The 18517-nt window shown below is 39.4% G+C and overlaps 2 protein-coding genes across 9 annotated transcripts in view; one reads left to right on the forward strand and one right to left on the reverse strand.

Moving 5' to 3' along the window:
- Nucleotides 1-14294, forward strand: part of dclk2a (doublecortin-like kinase 2a) — a 71276-nt gene extending 56982 nt beyond the window's left edge. For 2 of the 4 annotated variants that reach the window (XM_041784599.1, XM_041784600.1), the window contains exons 15-17: nucleotides 1246-1326; nucleotides 1491-1604; nucleotides 8554-14294. In XM_041784599.1, the coding sequence (XP_041640533.1) occupies nucleotides 1246-1326; nucleotides 1491-1604; nucleotides 8554-9954 (1596 nt within the window). In that variant the 3' untranslated portion in view covers nucleotides 9955-14294. Of the gene's footprint in view, nucleotides 1-1245; nucleotides 1327-1490; nucleotides 1605-3136; nucleotides 3269-6207; nucleotides 6221-8553 lie in introns of those variants that run through there. The other 2 variants (XM_041784601.1, XM_041784602.1) reach the window with 2 other exon arrangements.
- Nucleotides 14295-16321: 2027 nt separating this feature from the next.
- Nucleotides 16322-18517, reverse strand: part of lrba (LPS responsive beige-like anchor protein) — a 307885-nt gene continuing 305689 nt past the window's right edge. For all 5 annotated transcript variants that reach the window (XM_041784335.1, XM_041784337.1, XM_041784340.1 and 2 more), the window contains one exon: nucleotides 16322-18059. In XM_041784335.1, coding sequence (XP_041640269.1) covers nucleotides 17969-18059 — 91 coding nt within the window. In that variant the 3' untranslated portion in view covers nucleotides 16322-17968. The remainder of the gene's footprint in view (nucleotides 18060-18517) is intronic.

Below are 18517 nucleotides of genomic sequence, written 5' to 3' on the forward strand. Positions count from 1 at the left end.
CATGTACCCAGTCCACCCCTGAAAGGTGACACAACATACTAAAAATAATTAAAAGATCAAAGTTGAAAGTGCTCAAAGTTTTATCAATCAGGGTATAAAAAGGTAGTGCAGAACCAACCAATAAAATCAGTGAAAAGTTCACAAATAAATAGATCTTAATTAAACCAGGGTGAAAACACATTTAAGACTCAAATGTAAGAATAAATAGACAACGATATAAGTGTGTGCAAAATATGGCTACAGTTTGTTGAGTTCAGCAATAGCAGTAGGAACAAAGCTGTTTTTATACCGCTTTTTCCTGCACCTTAGGACAAAAACCTCTGCCGAGCACTGTGCATCATCAATCATCATTTAAGACAGAGTTATCTACCCTCTGTAACTGTCTAGTCTACAGGGATGCTGCATGGAGCTGTGGCTCACCAATCAGCCAACTTGACCATTTCACTGTCTGGTTGAAGGAGTTTTATCTTGCTATATGAACTATATGATAGTTGATGGTCAGTGATCTGTCAAGAGTTGATGATGGCTTAACCAAGAATCTAGACAGTTGTGAAAATGTTATACTAACATTACCAAATAACAGAAAATATGGCTTTAAATGCGTACTATTCTTGGGAAGTCATTTGCTAGTACAATATAATTATCAGCTAATAAAGCTTTGAAGCATGATATTAAGTTCATACCTAGAGATGTATGAAAAAAAAAGTTTATTTCTCTGCTTTGAAAGTCAGAAAAGTTTCTGAGCTGTCTCCAAACATGCCAGTGTGCATTTATGTAACCTCACATCCCTCTTTGCAGAATGTAAATTGTTTCTGGGCATTTAATGTGATGCATTAAATGGCTGAAAACAGGACTAATGAGAGGGAAACGCTCTATTAAAAACTGGTTTTATTGGAAAACAACATAGTGCAGACCTGTCATGCTTTCTGTAGCTGCATACTTTTCTGTTAGGTGTTCTCAGCCATCCTCTTTATAAAGAAGTTAGAGAAGTAAATGCACTTAAAGACTAATTGTATTGCTTTGGAGTGTACTAAAGCAAACTATTGATATATGTTAAACAAACAAAAAACTGCTGACTGGGAGAACAGAAGTTTGCACAGAAATAATACAGCCTTTATTTTATATTACGGGCTAATCCTCTCTGCTGTAATTCTTCAAGTAAGGTCACATTGATAGAGAAATGCAGCTGAAGCAGAGTAAAAACAGTGGTTAACGTTGATGTGCTCCTTCACTGTTGCGTAACAGGAGCTGATTGGAAAGATGCTGACAGTCAACGCTGAGGCCCGCTACACAGCACAGGACATCCTCTCTCACCCTTGGGTCACGGTATCCCACAGCATTGTTTTGTCTATTATAGCATGTTTTTGTTTGCACATACCCTTCCAGTTTGGTGTTTTGTCATAACCTGTACTCATAGGTGATTTTTGTGTGCAAAACCATCGTACCGCTTCACCTCATTGCACGTCTTTGTGCGTTTGTGTTTGTGTTAGGATGACGCTGTTATTGACAACAACATGAAGATGGATGTCACAGGTAAACTGAAGACACACTTTGACACTGCGCCAAAGCACAACAACACCACAGCTGGGGTGTCGGTCATCATGGTAAGCTCTAAGAATCACCAAACACTGATGATTTGGTACTTATCATTATATTTGCTGCAGATTTACTGTCAGGAATTTACAAAGTAATCTTGTGCCCTTCATGAGGTTGTAAAATCTCAGTGACCTCTTTTAATATCAGGAACTGAAGATCTGACATGGATTTGATAGTAATCACAGAGGTGTGTTGAACAGCTTGGACATGTCAGGCTCTTTTCCAAACATTTACTGCATGGAGGGGAATGTCTGACCCAAATACAGAGAATTGAGCCCTCTATAATTCACTTTTTATGAATCACATGCCCAAATTATTTTGCCCAAAGAGGTTACAGAGAAAAACAACTCATGCTGGTGTTAACATGTATGATGAGATTTTAGAGATGGAAAGATCAGCAGGAGGCAGAAGTTATTGGCACAGTCCCAACCTTGGGATTCAACAATTTTGATTGATAAAAGAAAGAGAAGTGACATTAACAGTATTTAGCTACAAAAAAAATTTAAAAAAATTGGCTAATGCAGAGGACGTTTGAGCAGTCAAAATGCTGAGTGCTGAAAAGATGGGCTACATTGGTTTGCATATAAAATAAGTGCTGCTGGTGGAAAAACTGTGGCTGTAGACACAGGCCCTAATGTTGTTTTGTAAAGGCTGCAACAGTGCCCTCAATGATTTGACACTAGCTCACCTCTGACCTTTACCAGTAATGTGCCTCAAAGTCTTCAAGTCTTAGTGTGCTTTCACACAAGGGGCCTAGTCCCAGATCTGAGTACACTCGATGCCAAATTCTGGTTTGCCTTGGTCATTGTGAATGCACAAAAAAAAAAAAAAAAAAAAAAAAAAAAAAGGCGCTTCGGCACCAATTCATAGTAGCAAAATCTGAATATGAGGGTGCAAGAAGCTTTATGCTATGTAAGAGGAGGTTGGGATGGAGGAGGTAAAGCTTTGCCAGCAGCAAAAGCAGCATAGTGCATCAGCGTTAATACAGGCAGGGAGTAGCCTGCTACCTTGAGTAGCAAGCATTTACACAAACATTTATGCGTTAGTCATTTTTGTTTATTAAACCTCACTGCTATGAAGAAGGAAGCGAGTGTTTCAGTTGTAAGTTACAATGCCAACTGCTGGTCTGGCCTGTATCCCAGCCTTTTAGAGATGTTTGCAGATCCATGCGCATGGCAATTGACATCTTTATCTAAAAGCAGAACTTTTCGAAACTGAAAATGAAAAACAGTTCAGTTTTCACTGGACCGTTTCCGTGAAAATGTGGCCTGTGAGGGCAGAGTTTTGAATTTAGCCATTACCTTTGTTGTCACATCCTTCCTTTCTGTCAGCCTCAAGCCTCTCTTGCATCATTTCCTGTTGTACAGTTTGCCTCTCCACGCCTCATGTCATCAGGTCACTCTACCCATCAGCCCCCTCTCTTCAGTCTGTCTGTGTGAACTGGAAGCAGGAAAAGGGAGGGCTTGTCTCCTGAGAAATCTGATTTGATCTCTCCTGCAAAGAGCCTCATTTTTTTGTTGTTGTAAATCTCATTTGACAGTTTGAGGTGTAAGCTTGGGGCCTCGGCCCCTCCTCCACCACCACCACCACCACCTCTTCTCCATCCTCTTCCTCCATCCTCCTCCTCACCCCTCCCTCACACTCGACCCAGGACCACAGGGGACGCCTGGAGCTGAGAGCCTGGTACTTCATCCACCCCCCCTCCATCCTGCTGGCCTTCTTCCTTTCCAGCCATCGCCCTTCCCTTCACTCTACTTTTACCTCCCCCCTTAGCTTTCCCTCCCTTCCCCTTCCTTCCTGTTTCTTTCTCAGGCCCCCTGCCCTCTTCTCTGGCCACCAGCTGCAGTACCTGCTCACAATAACCAACTGATATGAGCTTCACTAATGCTTTCCCAGCTTGCACTCTGTCCTGGATTCACCCTTGTTGCTCTGCTCCTTCTCTTACCTTTCATTCCATTTTTATCAAACACAAACTTTCTCCACAATGTGTGCAAAGATCATCTTATGTTTGAAAGATGTGTTTGTTAAATCAAACTGTCATCAGGGTTTTTTTTTAGCATGTTAACAGCACTTATTGAAGCCAGTGCCAGACCTCCAGTATTTTGCTGTTTCCAGCTGGAAAAAATAACTCCTTAAAATCCTCTACAATTCTCCACAAAGCTGCTGTCTGCAGTGTGGTTAATGTTAATGGTACTCTGGTGCCACCTTGTGGAGAAGATGGAGAATTGTGCTTGCAGAGTTTTCTTGATTTGCAGGGATAGATGCAAACCAGTCATGCAGTATTGCCTCTAATAGAAGATTTCCTGTTACAGTTATTAAATGCCTTTGACTCACAGAGCCAGTCCATTAAGATACTGGAAATAATACATCTGTAAAAATAGGTACATAATGCAATGTTTACTATATGAAAAGGGTCTTTTTTCTTAAACTAATGGTCCATTAGAGCAAATATTATTCAGTCAGGAGCAAGTGACACATTTTTCTCTAAATAGTTGATCAGCTGCAAATAGTTTAAAAAAAAAAACAAGGAAGTTTTTAAGATAAATTTGATAATAACTGAAATTGTACAGCATAAAATTTTTATTTTTTATGTTTGTAGTTTCAAAAAGTAGATCTTAGTGGCTTAGATCAGTAATAATAAACTAACTATAACAAGAAACTAAGTTTTATTACAGGCTAGGTATATGTGATTTGTTGGCAGCAGCAGCATGGTGTTTGAGGGGTTACTGATACAATATATACCCTTACAGATAATTTTATTAGCTATATCTGTTCAGTTGCAGGCAGAAACCCTGATCTGTAAAACACATGGCAGCATTTAATGCTTTCAGGCATGTAGATGTGATCAAGACAACGTGCTGAAATTCAAACCGAGTATCAGAATGGGAATGAAAGGTGATTCTAGTGACTTGAAACATGCTATGGTTGTTGGCTCTGGACAGGCTGGTCTGAGTATTTCACATTCTGCTGATATAATAGGAATTTCATGCAAAACAATCTATAGCACTCATTCCCAAAGCCTGGGCCGGAACCCATAGGTTGGTCGAGATATTTTTTCAGGTCCCCAAATCAGTTTAGTTGCTACTGTATATAAAGTGACATTTATTTCTACAGTATAAATTACAGCCACATGTGGGTGCTCCACCCTGCAACACTCACCCATAATTTCCACATACACAAGCTGCACAGCGCAGCAGTTTTGCTCCGACTAAAGGCGAGCAACCTCAAGAACTGGAAGCGTGTCTAGATTGATGCATAATGCAGCACCACCCAGCTCAGCTTGAGACAAAAAGGGCGGAGATCACAGAGAACAGCCAGTTCAGGAATAATATGTCAACAGCAGATTGTTTTGCAACTGGACTTGATGGAGGTTCAACCTCAATCATGACAAAACTTGGAGTCAATTTGGAAAGTATCTGCAGTTTCATGTAAAATTCTGTGGCGTTTAACCTCAAAAGTTAACTTTTCCATATCAATAGCATTGTTGTAGCCCTGTAACTCACTGACCCCTCAATGACCTTTTGCTTGTGCTGCAATGAGACGTAATGTTGATACAGTGCTGACTAATTATTGGGAGTTTGTGTATTGTGTTGTGTTTTGAAGTTGACCAGATACTTTGCACATTTTTCCAGCTGTTTGGATTGATCTGCTCTGCATGGATTGACGTGGCAGTGGCCAGCGTCAAAAGTAGACCTGCAGTGGATCTCCAACAAAGCAGACTGGAATGGTGCTTCAGGGATGTACCAGACTTGAGCCAGGGCAGTGGGTTTGCTTCTGTTGACTACAGAGGGAGAGATTTGCTCTGCTGTATTATTTTTTGGTGGGTCACTGCACAGCCTTTGGATGTAGAAATTTGAGGTCACCCTCTCCACCATAAAGACAGAACACGACTCTACTGATGACTGGATGGCAGGAGGCTACAGTCACAGTCATGGATTCTTGCCTACTTAAAAAGAAATGTATTGTTTAATTCAGACAAGTACGACTGTTGTCTGGTCAAATGAGTTTTGATGTCTGCTGCAACATCCAAATAGTCAGAATAAATAACTGAAAAACCCACCAGGCCATGTTCAGAGTCAGTATAATCACCTTTCTGTCACTCGGTTTAAACAGCAGATTGTTTTGGCCTTCATGCACTGATGCATGGTTGCTGCCATGTGATGGGATGATTAAATATATGATGGGATGATTAAATATATGGTAAATCAACAGTGACAGTATTAGTTCAACTATATTTGTAAGTCCTATGTTTTGGGAGTAATAAGAAATGTATGGAAAGTTGGCAGTTTTATAGTGCTGATTCATTGATATCATACCTTCTAATCTAAATATAACATAGCATCCACTAACGTGTTTTTGCCTGAATAAGTCACCAAGTTTTACTGTCACTGTTCCCACTCAGTGCTCTGGAATCAAAGAGATGATTTGATTTGGATTATGTCTAATTATCTGAAAAATTAGATTAGCACTGAGCTGGAACAACAACTTGTCCACTTGCCGTCATGCTTGTTGTGTTGACATTATTTTATTTGTGACGCTGTAAGTAAGACTAGTCTCTGTCCCTTTTTTTGCTTCTCCCCTCTCCCTGCATTTCGCCCCTCTCTGATTTAGCTGCAAGACCATGGTATGTACTAACACATGACGCTCAGCCTCATCTCTTCTGCTGCTGAGACTCGGCACAGGGGCAAATGAGAAACGTGACGTTTATTATTCAGTGTCCCATGTTTAGATCACATCTTAGGCTTCCTTTATAGAGAAACACAGCATGCATGAATGAAAAAGTAAAAGTCTACTTTCTCATTTGCCCTTTTTCTGCACTTAGAAAAGCGCTGATTTATTTTTTTCCTTCTTGTGGGGTCTTTGTGTTGTGCCAACGTCCTTTTGTTGAATCATCTCTCAGTTGTTTATGTCCATCTTCATTAGCTTGTTTCATTGTGTTTGTTGTTCATTTGTAGAGACCATCAACAGGATAGAAAACTGAGTCAACAGTCATTGGTTGTAGGAATCAATATAGAGAAATACTTGGTACATACAGTATATCTCATATGACAGTTGTGCAGGAGGGTATGTGTCCATCGAAAATTGCAAGCAAACACACTGTCTTGCAAAAACTCCTTTATTACTAATGTTTGGGTACTAGTACTTCATTATGCAACCTGTTTGTTAAAATGGGCAGGCTTTCTTACATGAGAAACAACTTGTACCCTTATCGTATTGCAGACGATTCGACTTTAAAATCTAGGCCTTTAGTCAACCAAAGAAAAACAAAAATTTGCAGTAATTATTCCTACGCACTGCTGTATTGTTTGGTCATTGGGGGGAGGAAATAAGTCCTACTTTTTTGTGTTAAGTTTAGATGAACACAGTGTGATTTCGAAGAAAAGGAACAAGTGTATGGTTTCTCAACTTCTTTTTTTAAGACAATAATAATTAACAAACTTGCTTGTTCCCATGCTGTGAAATTTCGGATCATAATGATGTCCAGACAGCATGCAGTAAATATTTACAGAGGTGCACAGAAAATAAATTTGCATATTAGGACATAAAGGAAAGCTTTTAGGGACCAGGAGACATCACTGTCTCCCTCTGCTCTCTGTCTGTTTTGAACACTCACATTAATGTGTGCGTTTTAATGAGCTGATAAAGGGACTTAATGAAATGTATTTGCTGACAGCGGAGTTAAACAGAAAGCAGTGATACTAGCTGTGTTAAGAGGATGGATCATATACCACCTCTTTACTTGTTGATGTGTTTCGAGGTTAATTAGATGATAACTGCTGTTACACAATGAGAAAATCACATCAACGGCACTGCCTTTATCTACCTTTCTCTACCTGGATACCAATAAGATTCTGAAACTACCTAAGCTAATGGACCAACCTACTGGAGGATGTCAGCCCTTTTAAAATCATTAATTGACAGTTCATTATGAATCACTTTTTTTAGATTTAGGTAAAATTTTGTAATGTGCATTTTTGGTCAGGAAGTGAGAGGCATCTGAGTGCAGACCTCTATGGTGGGGCATTTTGGGCTCATCTGCTGCAGATGTCTTTAATGGGGCGACCTCAACTGTGAGACAGAGAGTGACTTACCAACCCTTGTTGGGTTTTTCCTTTGTTTGTGTTGTTTTTAATTTTATCCCCCTTACCCTAACCTTTAGGGCTTGGGTGCCTAACCCGAAAACTCTTTGGTTTATCCTTAGGTTGTGTTGTGTTATTTTGAATTCTGTCGCCCTCCCCCTTACCCTGACCTTAACCTTTAGGGTTTGAGGCCTAACACTAACCCTTACTTATCCCCCTCAATAAATTTTAGATTTTTACTTGTAAAATTCTGCTTTTGTGAAAAAAAGCTACTTACCGTAACCTCTGACATCAATACATGGATCTGGTTATGGCTTGGGTAATGTCTGGCACTTTCCACCCCACGGTGAGGTTGCCCCATTGTAGAGGTCTGCAGCCAGATCCTTTAAAGGAAGCTGATACTTAGTTATTTTTTTCTTTATTTATCATCATTCCTTACACTCTTAAGTCTGATTCAAAGTCTGAAATACATTTAAATATCCATGTGGATGTATAGGTATCGGCTAAAATAAATCTGTAAATACCTGCATATTGGCAACAATCTAATACCGTGCATCCTAAGGTAATAGCCACTCCCTTTTTAAGATTGCCTGCCAGTTTTGGCAAAGTGTTTGCCTGATCAAGGGATCAAAAAGTTTTTTAGAAAATTTCAAGTGTGTACCGGAGTTTGCTTGCAATATTTGATGGTTGTAGAAATAAAATGACATTTAACTAATCCCTAATGATAAAACTCCCATCCACATGTTTTAACCTTTAAATAAGGTGTCATAAATTCAATAAACTGACCAACAATGTTTCCCTTTTTTCTGATTTAAATGTCAGCCCAAGACCTTAAGATGATAGAGCTGATGGTCTTTCTGTCCGTCTGTTTTTCCAGAACACAGCTCTAGATAAGGAGACCCTCCAGCTCACCAACGGTCACCGTCAAGGACCCAAAAACAAGCCGTCATCAGCCACCAAGAAAGTCCCCCCAGCCCCTTCAGCAAAGTCACCGACCAAACCAGCACCATGCTCCAAAGAACCAAAACCTGCCAACAAGTCTGCTCCTCTAGACGCACCAGAGACTGTGAAGACAGCAGCGCCTCCATCTGATTCAGTTCAGCTCTCCCCTTCACCCTCTGCTGAGACTCCCCCCATCACCTCCTTGTCTGTTTCCACTCCTCCTGAACTAAAAACATCACCCTCCTCCACTCCATACTTATCACTTGGACCTCCTTCACCTTCAACTCCCACTACAACAGCCTCCAGTCCTCTTTCATCATCTCCTACTAAAGGAGCCCAAACCACCTCCTCTCCTATAAAACCAGCTTCTCCCCCTATAACGGATGCATCTCCTCTTGATAACCAAGCCTCTCCTTCTCCCAGCTTCTCTCCCTTCATGTCAGCTCCTAGCCCTCCCTCTTCTCCTCCAAAACAAGCTTCTCCCCCTCCCCCTCCCTCTCCTTCCATGAAAGAAGCATCTCCTTCTTTTGATAACCAAGCCTCTCCTTCTCCTACCTTCTCTCCCTCCAAATCAGCTCCTTCTCCAAAACAAGCTTCTCCCCCTCCCTCTCCTTCCATCAAGGAAGAGGTATCTCCTTCTCTTGACAACCAAGCCTCTCCTTCTCCTACCTTCTCTCCCTGCAAATCAGCTCCTTCTCCTACAGAACAAGCATCTTCTTCTCCCTCAAAAGCATCTCCTCCCTCTTCTCCTTCAAAGTCAGCCTCTCCTCCTCCCCCCTCTCCTCCCATGAAACAAGCATCTCCTCCTCTCGACATCCCAGTGTCTCCTTCTCCCACAAAAGCATCTCCTCCCTCTTCTCCCACCAAACTAGATTCTCTGTCTTCTTGTAAACCAGCTCCTCTCTCTCCCTCTTCTCTGAACCAGCCAGCTTCTCCTCCTCCAAATCAATCTTATCTTCCTCCTCCATCTCCCATCAAATCAACCTCTCCGTCTCCCCCACTTTCTCCCACCAAATCGCCCTCCCCCACTCCCCCACTTTCTCCCTCAAAGTCAGCCTCTCCTCCAACTTCTCCAACCAAGCAAGCCCTATCCTCTCCTATCAAAGAGGAGACATCCCCATCCTCCTCTCCCACAAAACCAACCTCCCCCTCCCCGATGTCTCCCTTCCAACCTCTTGTTTTCTTCCCCCTCTCCTCCCCAGTCAAACAGGAACCTTCCTCACCTTCCTCTATCCATCCAATGCTGTTTCCTTCACCTCCGTCTACTCCTCCCAGATCCACTACTCCTCCGTCTCCCAGTCATCTCCCTGATGAGGAGCTGATGGAGCCGTTTTAGTTGTTTCTCTCACAAGTCATCCCTCCCGGCTCTTCCCTTAACACGAGTATCACAACACAGAAGAAGAGGAGGATCCATCTCCACCTGTTGCTGTAAACTGAGCCAGAGACGCTGCGTCCATGTTTTCTCTCATTCTCATTCAACTGGTTTTCAGAGACGGAGGATTCAAGATATTTTCTAAGAGTATGTGGACTGTATATATGTTTGTATTTATTAATGGAGGATGTGAGGAAAGGGAATGAACTGAAAATATCATAATTATGTCATGTTAATGTGAATAATTTCTTTAATTTATTATCCCACTCTGCCTGTGGCTGTGATTAGTTCATCACTCATCATTGTGAACTCTTCCTGCTTTACTGCTGACAGTAAGTCCATAATACAAGTACTTCCTGCTGACCTAGTGACCTGCAGTGTTAACTAACTCTAACTACTACTAGTATTTCTCTGACAACAGCCAATCATCATGCAAATGAACTATTAAACTTAGCATTCATTTAAGGTGTTGGCATGTAAACGGACAGTGGGTTGACAAAATCAACCAAAGAAGGGATTTATGGCACAACTTTACTGACTTTAAGGTGCATGGAGGATGAAAAACACTTGTTGAGTTAACAACTTGTGACCTGTGACCTTCATACAGTCACATGACCCTGTTGACTAAATTAACATCTACTGTACTGTGGGCTTATAACTAGTAAGTTAATGCAGCTTTACCTTTAAATTTTATTTGGGCATTGAAATCTTTGCGTTATTACACAATGCATGTAATTATGTATGATTTATTACATTCAAAGGTTTAATAATCAGACACAAACAGCTTTCTAGCCTGTGACCCCCAAACTAACAGTGCCAGAGACCGGGCAGGGACCCCAGAGTTCCAGTAGTGTTGGTTAGAGCACATGAAGTTGTGTACAGCCATGCAGATTCATGGATAGTTGTTTGCAAACTAGCCTATAATTTAAGTATTTTTGAAGGATTACCTTTGTTTCAGAATAAATCTCAGCTAATGACTATTATTTTAAATTATACCAATATTATATGGGGGGAGTGGGGTAAAAGGGGCCTATCTTTTTAGGCTCTCTGAAAATAAAGTGGTGTCTTACCTGAACTTGCCTGGCCAGGGGTAAACTGAGCCACTGAAGAAAATATGTCAGGGTAAATTGTGCCGGTGGGTAAAGTTGAAGTAAAACAGAAAATCCCCCCTCCATGTAATGCCAAAATAAGACAAACTCAGAACCAAATTACTCTTTTAAAAGTTTATTTAAAGATAAAATGTACAACTTTAAAGATCAGTTTACCTCAGTAGGACCCACAAATGTCAAATTTGGAACACAATCATGTTCCAAATGAACACATTTTTAAAACCTGGGCTACTATTCAACATAAAGGGTACAACTATAAAAGCCAGTTGTCTTCATTAAGTCCTTTTGGGGAAAAACATCCTGTTTAAATGCAACAAAACTTGCTGTCATTTTCACAAAACAAAACTACTGCTTAACGTCAATAAAAATAAAGTTAACAACTCCAAAATCAAGTTTTAACAGAATAAAATTGACTGCAATTCTGCAGAACTGGGTTTATATAGAATGCCTTACTTGTCAGTGCTGCACACAGGCGCATTTGCAAAAATCAAGGCAAACTCAAGACAGAAAAAAAGAGTCTAAATCCACCGCAATTCTCCCCACACAACAAAGAAAATATTCAACAATGCAGGGGAGTAGAGGTGGTTGAGCCAGTTGCTCAATTTTACCCTGGCCTTTTAGCTCAGTTAACCCCCCCCCCCCCCACCATTTCAACTAAAGTATGTCATCCAGAAGTTTAGAGCTGACTAATGCTAACAGTTTAACCTCATATTGTAGCTTACTACACAATAATTCTCAATAAGTGTTCGGACACAACATTCATAAAAACATACACATGAAAAATAGACTTTAACCAGCTAAAAGCAGTTTTGTTACCTAAAATGTTCTTAGATCTAATTCCATGTGCTCCTATTTAAAAATGTTTGGTCACATGATCAATTTGGTTTATGGTTTTCTAGAATCAAAGGGTGGCTCAACTAACCAACAGACTCTTCTTTCCCCACTTTCCCTGCAGATATTTACAATATTAGGTCAAATAAACTATTTTAAATCATTTAAAAATTGTTTTTCCTTTTTGACCCCCCAGGGTATTCTGGCCACGTTAACTATAGTAAACTATAAACGAACTAAATAACTACAAATAGAATGTAAAAAATAATTTTTGTTAACTGAATTGAAATAAAAACTAAGCTTTACAAAAACTAACTAAAACTGTATCGTGTGCTTAAAAAATAAAATAAAATGAGAGACAAATTCTTATTAGTTTTAGCCTCTGGGAGCAGCAGACTGGCATGGATATCCAAATGTGGGGAGGATAAAATAGCCTGATTTGACTGAAAAAGATGTCATACAATTTTAATTTTAGGTCTGAAGTTGTATTCAAGAAGAATAACCTAATCTTATGTATTAAGAATTAGATGATGTTTATTTTTTCAGGCTCCTTTGGGTCTCACCCCTGACAAGTTTCCCTTATTACTGAAAAACTAATTAAAAACCAAAGTAAATCAAAGCAAAGTTTAATAAAAAAAAACACTTAACAAAAAAACAAACCAGCAGTAAAGACTAACTGAAACTTAGAAGTGATAAAAATCTTAATATAAAAACATAATGAAGAATCTAACACTATTCTAACCTTGGTTCTAGCCCACTTCAGGAACCACTGCTCTAGGGAGTCCCTCTTACAAACAGACACGTCTCACTTTATTATGGCCAAAGATAAAAATTGATCACTTTAATGCTTTGAGAGGCCTGAAGACATAAACGGTTAATGGACTTGAGCTTTTCAAGCACTTTTCTAGTCTCTGACTACTCTGAAGTGCTTTTTACACTGAAGGTCACACTTAACCATTCACACGGTCATGGTGGAGGAGGCTACAGCATGTGAAGAGCCATCAGCTTTAACTATTGACCCTCCCATTTGAACCAGTCAGACCACACTGATGCAGCAGGTCTAGTGTCAAGTCCAGAGACACTTCAAATCTGACCACAGGAGCCGTGATTGACCTTTTTAGCTGCCCCGAGAAAACTGTTCTGAGAAAATATGACCACTCCTGGGGGTCTTGACTTTTAGAAGATGGGATGGTTAACTGCACCATTCTTATTTAGTGATGCCAAAAGCTTTGAAAACCACTATAATAATACAGTATAGATGAATGGAATTGGGATTATGGCACCTACTACTGTGTGATGATTTATGTTTTTCCAATTATTTGATCATGTAAAGGATCCTAAGGAATTTGTGCAGTCTACATAATCTCAGACACAATGACACTGTTGCTGGGAAGAAGTGCTCTAAATAATTTGGATGTTCTTCCTCTATTAATGCCCTAAAAACCAGGGTGTGCAGACACTGACAGAACATGACTTCTGAGTGTTTCTGCCATGGTAGATTGTGCTCCCACTGACCCAAACATGCCGACACCTCCATCCTCTCATCGTCTGTATGTCTTGTTTGATGTGAACTCTGCTGATGTACATAGTGTGAAGAACCTTAGCTGTCCACCTAAAACTTGAAGGTTTGTTTTTGCCTCTGTGTGTCTGAGCAGTCAGAGCTGCTGTAAGTAAAAATAGAGATCCAACAGACATGAAACCAAACAGCAGTAGGTTTCTGTCATTTAAAACTTCTTTATGCTACTGCTTAGAAAGGACAATGTAACCCCACTGGTGACCCCTGCAGTATCCGTGATTTGCATGAATTTAATCGACACTGTTCCCTTAAATAAGTCAGAAATGTTTTTTGATCTGTTGGATTTTTAGGAATGAATGTGTTCAGGGTGGAAGTTTTGTGCCTGATCACTAGCTAACAGCTTAAAGATGCCTTTATCCAAACTAACTTGGCCGAACATGAATTTTGTTCGATATTGTGCATCCCTAAATAAGTGATGTAGTTTTTGTTATTCTAACCCCATCATCATTGACCCCAGGCTGGTGTTAGTGGGGCTAATCCCTTCAGTTGCTGCCTCTTTAACCTCATCAGGGCTTTGTAGCAGCATGACGCTCCTTTTTCCTCCTCCTCCTTTAAGGTAAAACCCTCAAAAACACAAAGTCAAGTTGGTACATAAGTCCTTTAGCTTCTTCTGATGTACATGTAGGTGAAGAATTTAAGATTTTCTTAAGCAGTTTGTAAAGGGAAATTTGTATGAAAAGACCGTTTTGAAGAGGTATTTTGTCTGTGTCGAGCTGGAGTTCCTTAGGCATAGAGCGGCTGCTTCCATGTTCTACTGTTTTAAAACAGCAGTACTGCAAACAATAAAATCACTGAAAAGATGGCTTTGTTTGTGATTATTATATTTCTGTTAGTGGATAGGTCTTGTCCATGAGTGGGGGCTGCGTGGATTACTTTTAAAAGAAACACTTATTGGTAGAAAATGTGGAATTTCTGCGCTGAAATGTCCACAATAGAAATGACTAATCCTTTGTTATACAAATACAGATAAAGATTAAATTATTAGCCCCCTTATGAAAATGTCAGTTTTTTCAAAGTGCTGATAAACAGAGCGAGGAATTTTGAACACAGCTTTGCCCGCCATCCTAGTTTTATTCTGGATGCTTACATTATTTTATTTTGTACACAGAAACAAAATTCTTCCACAAAAAACAAAAAACTACGAGGGTTAAAATTATAAGCCCACTCTAGAATTGACCGTTTTTGTTGAGCCATACCACAAACCACTGTTATGTAATCATGTCTAATTTTGTAGAGCTCAATGATTGTAAAATCAAGTTAAAACTGATGGCTATCTTCACATTTACACAATATAAAAGCTTCAGTAAGGGTTTGAGCTGGCACTGGAGAAAGTGTCATGGCAAAAGCAAAAGAAATCTCTTTAGACTTGGGAAAAAGAATTGTTGATGCTCACAAGGCAGGAGAAGGGCATGCAAAGTTATCACAGCATTTCCAAGTGTCAAGAACTGGAGTGAGGAAGGACCATCAAGAGAGCCACACAGCACATAACAATCCTGTTAGAGGTAGGACGAGAAAGATTTCGACGACTCCAGAAAGACAACTAGTCAAAGATGTGTCTGAAGACCCCAGAACAACTGCCAACACTAGTGAAGGACTTAACCAGGTCAGAAATGACAGTCTTAAAGAGAACAATCACTAGAGTCCTGCACAGGAATGGACTGCCAGTTTGAAGATCAAGAAAAACTTCACTTCTGCAGAAGAGACACCTTCAAGCCAGACTGAAGTATGCTGAGGACAACCTGGAGAAAGATTCTGCATACTGGACAAATGTCCTTTGGACAGATGAGACCAAACTAGAGCTCTTTGGCTATAGAGATGTTGCTTAATAATTTAGACCCTGTAGTTGTGTGAAATAAATTTGTTTCTATGTGCAAAGTAAAAAAAAAAAAGTAAGATCTCCATGTTTTCGAAAAGCTGTGTTAAAAATTCCTTGCTCTGTTTAACAGCACTTCAGAAAGTTTTCACAGGTGGGGCTAATGATTTGGTCCTCATCTCTATATCCATGCAATGAATATATCTGGTGTCTGAGTTTTTCAAGTGAAGGCTCAATGTGAACAATTATTTGTCCACATATTCCTCCTCCCTTCTGTGTTGGAGCTTCCCTGACCTTGAACTGTCAATATTACACATTTAATATTTACCATTCCAGGTCAGACTGCTTCCACTAAAAAACCCACAACAATCAAATATTAAAAAAATGAAAAAAGCAGTCAGCTTTTCCCAAACTGTGACCCAGAAAGTTGTTGTCTACAAGGGTACTAATACACAACCTGGGGTCCGGTCTGGGTTGCACTTAAGATCTCACAAGGCCTTTGTCTGCACTGAGGTCCTCACATGAAATCATAATAAAGCTGTGATTTAATTGTTTATACTAAGGCCTTTTGGTAAGAGCCACCCAGATGTTTTACAGCTCTCAAATATAAACACAACAGTACATTGTCTCAGCCAGGAAATCCCCCGGGTTATTTCCTCTTTTTTTTTTTTTTTTTTGCTGCAACTGTAACAGCAGAGGGTTTGGAGCATCCTCTGTTTTTTTTTTTTTTTTTTTTTTCTGAAGTCTCGTTTGATCACAAGAATTTCTATGAGGGTGGTATCACAGTCCGGTTAAATATTTAGTAAATATTTCTTATGGTGAACAATTTTTTAAAGAACAGAGTCCTTGATTAAAAATAAGAATAGAGCAATGGAGCTGAGCAGTGTCTCTACTCATCTTTTGTTATGGGTTGGATTGAGAGCCCCCTGGTGGTGGATATGTTATGCTGTACAATTAAAATCAAGGGCAATTTAAGTTATAAAATTCAATTTTATTGTCAGAACTCAGCACACAAAACACTCCAAAATGATTGCAAAAATATTGGTTGATACATAACAGCAGTTCTCTTATATCTGGAAATTCAAACCACATCATCAAACTTTAAAGGAATGTTCTCCTCAAATCAAAGATACAAGTGGACGTTCATTTTACTGAAAGAAAAGAAAATGTGTCGCTTTGCTATTTTAGTACCTGGTCACATCTTAACAACAACCCTCATCCTGTGATTTTAAACCTCTGTGATGAAAAAAAAACAAAAACAAAAAGTAAAATGTAAGACTGATATAGAGAAAAGTGCTTCCTTTCATTGCACATCTCACTCTGCTGTTAGCGGCTCTGGAGACAGCACTCAAAGAAGACTCAAAGATGAGAAGCTGGTTTGGGCGAGAGTTACGATGACATATTTTTAGTGACTCTTTAGCGTCTTTATTCCTCTTTCTTTCATGTTCAGGAAACAGGTTTTTACTGTTTGCTTATTCAGTCATTTAAGAGGGAAATGTAAAAGCAACAATATCAGTTTTCCCTGCTTAAAGCTCATTTTATCATCACAGAGTAAGTATGAAATCATGTTTTTGATGTTTAAATAATTAAATGATAATGCAGTAATTCTGTGCTGATATGTTTTATATGAGTCATGCACAGAAATGCAATCTCATAGCAAGTACAGAGGGAATGGAAACTTTAAATACGGATGACTACATTTAAACATAATATATAGTTATTTATATATGTATATATGTATATTCCCTCTTTGTTTATCCTTCTCTCTGATACATTTTTATTTATTCAAACATTTCAAACCTACCGGCCAGAAAGCAAGAGAATGATAGTTTAACAACAATTAGAATTATTTCCCCACATACACACCTACAAGAAAAGAAAAAAATCACTCAGCCTAAAGTACACAAATATTTGGATTTTTAAGTCAAAAGGTTTATCACTAGCTCCCCACAAATCCCTCTTTTCTTTCCCCGGAGGAGGTGAAAATAGACTCTTACAGCTAAAAATAGATTTGTTTTGAACCGTACAATAACAGTAACCCCCACCCTGTGATTGATATGAAAATCTTCTATCTGATCTACAAAATATAGCAATGCCCTTTTTAAAAATAGTTTTTACTATAACAGGACACATTAGTTTTCTTCTTTCATGGAGATACATTCAGGATGTAGACAGCATAGTGCTTTTGAGAAGAGTCCACACTTTATAGAGTTAAGCTTTTTGTCAGTTCATGTCGATGTCAGTCACGTTGCTGCTGTGCTTCCGTCAGTATCTGACCAGGTCAATATTTGATCATGTCAGTATCCGATCTTGTCAGCATCTGGTCTGGTCAGAATCTGATCAGGTCAGGATCTGATCATGTTAGAATCTGATCAGGTCAGTAACTGATCAAGTCACTATCCGATCATGTCAATATCTGGTCTGGTCAGAATCTGATCAGGTCAGGATCTGATCATGTTAGAATCTGATCAGGTCAGTAACTGATCAAGTCACTATCCGATCATGTCAATATCTGGTCTGATCAGAATCTGATCAGGTCAGGATCTGATCATGTTAGAATCTGATCAGGTCAGGATCTGATCATGTTAGAATCTGATCAGGTCAGTATCTGATCAAGTCAGTATTTGATCAGATCAGGACCTGATCAGGTCAGTATCTGGTCTGGTACTCATGGTGCCATCGGTTAAAGTCATTGTAGAAGAGAACGATGCTTCCAGACGCCATACCAGTTATGATGCACCTGTGGACAGGTAAAAAGGAAAATTAGTAGATCATTTTAATTTACTTGGATGTATCAGAAAAATTTAAAGGGGTCTGGCTGCAGATCGAGGTCTCAGACACCCCCTCTTGCAGACCACTACTTTGAAATGAAATTTTTTTCTAACATTCATTTTTATCCATAAACAAAGTCTGGCGGTTAACATGGTTTAACACACATTACAGATTAGGGCTGGGTATTGCCACTGATTTCCTGAATTGATTCGATTTCGATTCACAAGGTCCCGAGTCAATATGAGTTGCGAATCGATTCAATTCAATTCAATATCGAATTATTGAGGGATATTTAAGCTACAGTACCTGTTTTGCTTGAATATGCAAGGGGCTCTTAGAGAACTAATGGCAAAAATTATATATTCAGTTGAATTATTAATAAGAAACCTTCTACCCAGGCCCAATATTTAAGATATTAAAGTTCAC

The sequence above is a fragment of the Cheilinus undulatus genome, linkage group 4 (assembly GCF_018320785.1).
Source record: "Cheilinus undulatus linkage group 4, ASM1832078v1, whole genome shotgun sequence".
NCBI classification, from domain to species: domain Eukaryota; kingdom Metazoa; phylum Chordata; class Actinopteri; order Labriformes; family Labridae; genus Cheilinus; species Cheilinus undulatus.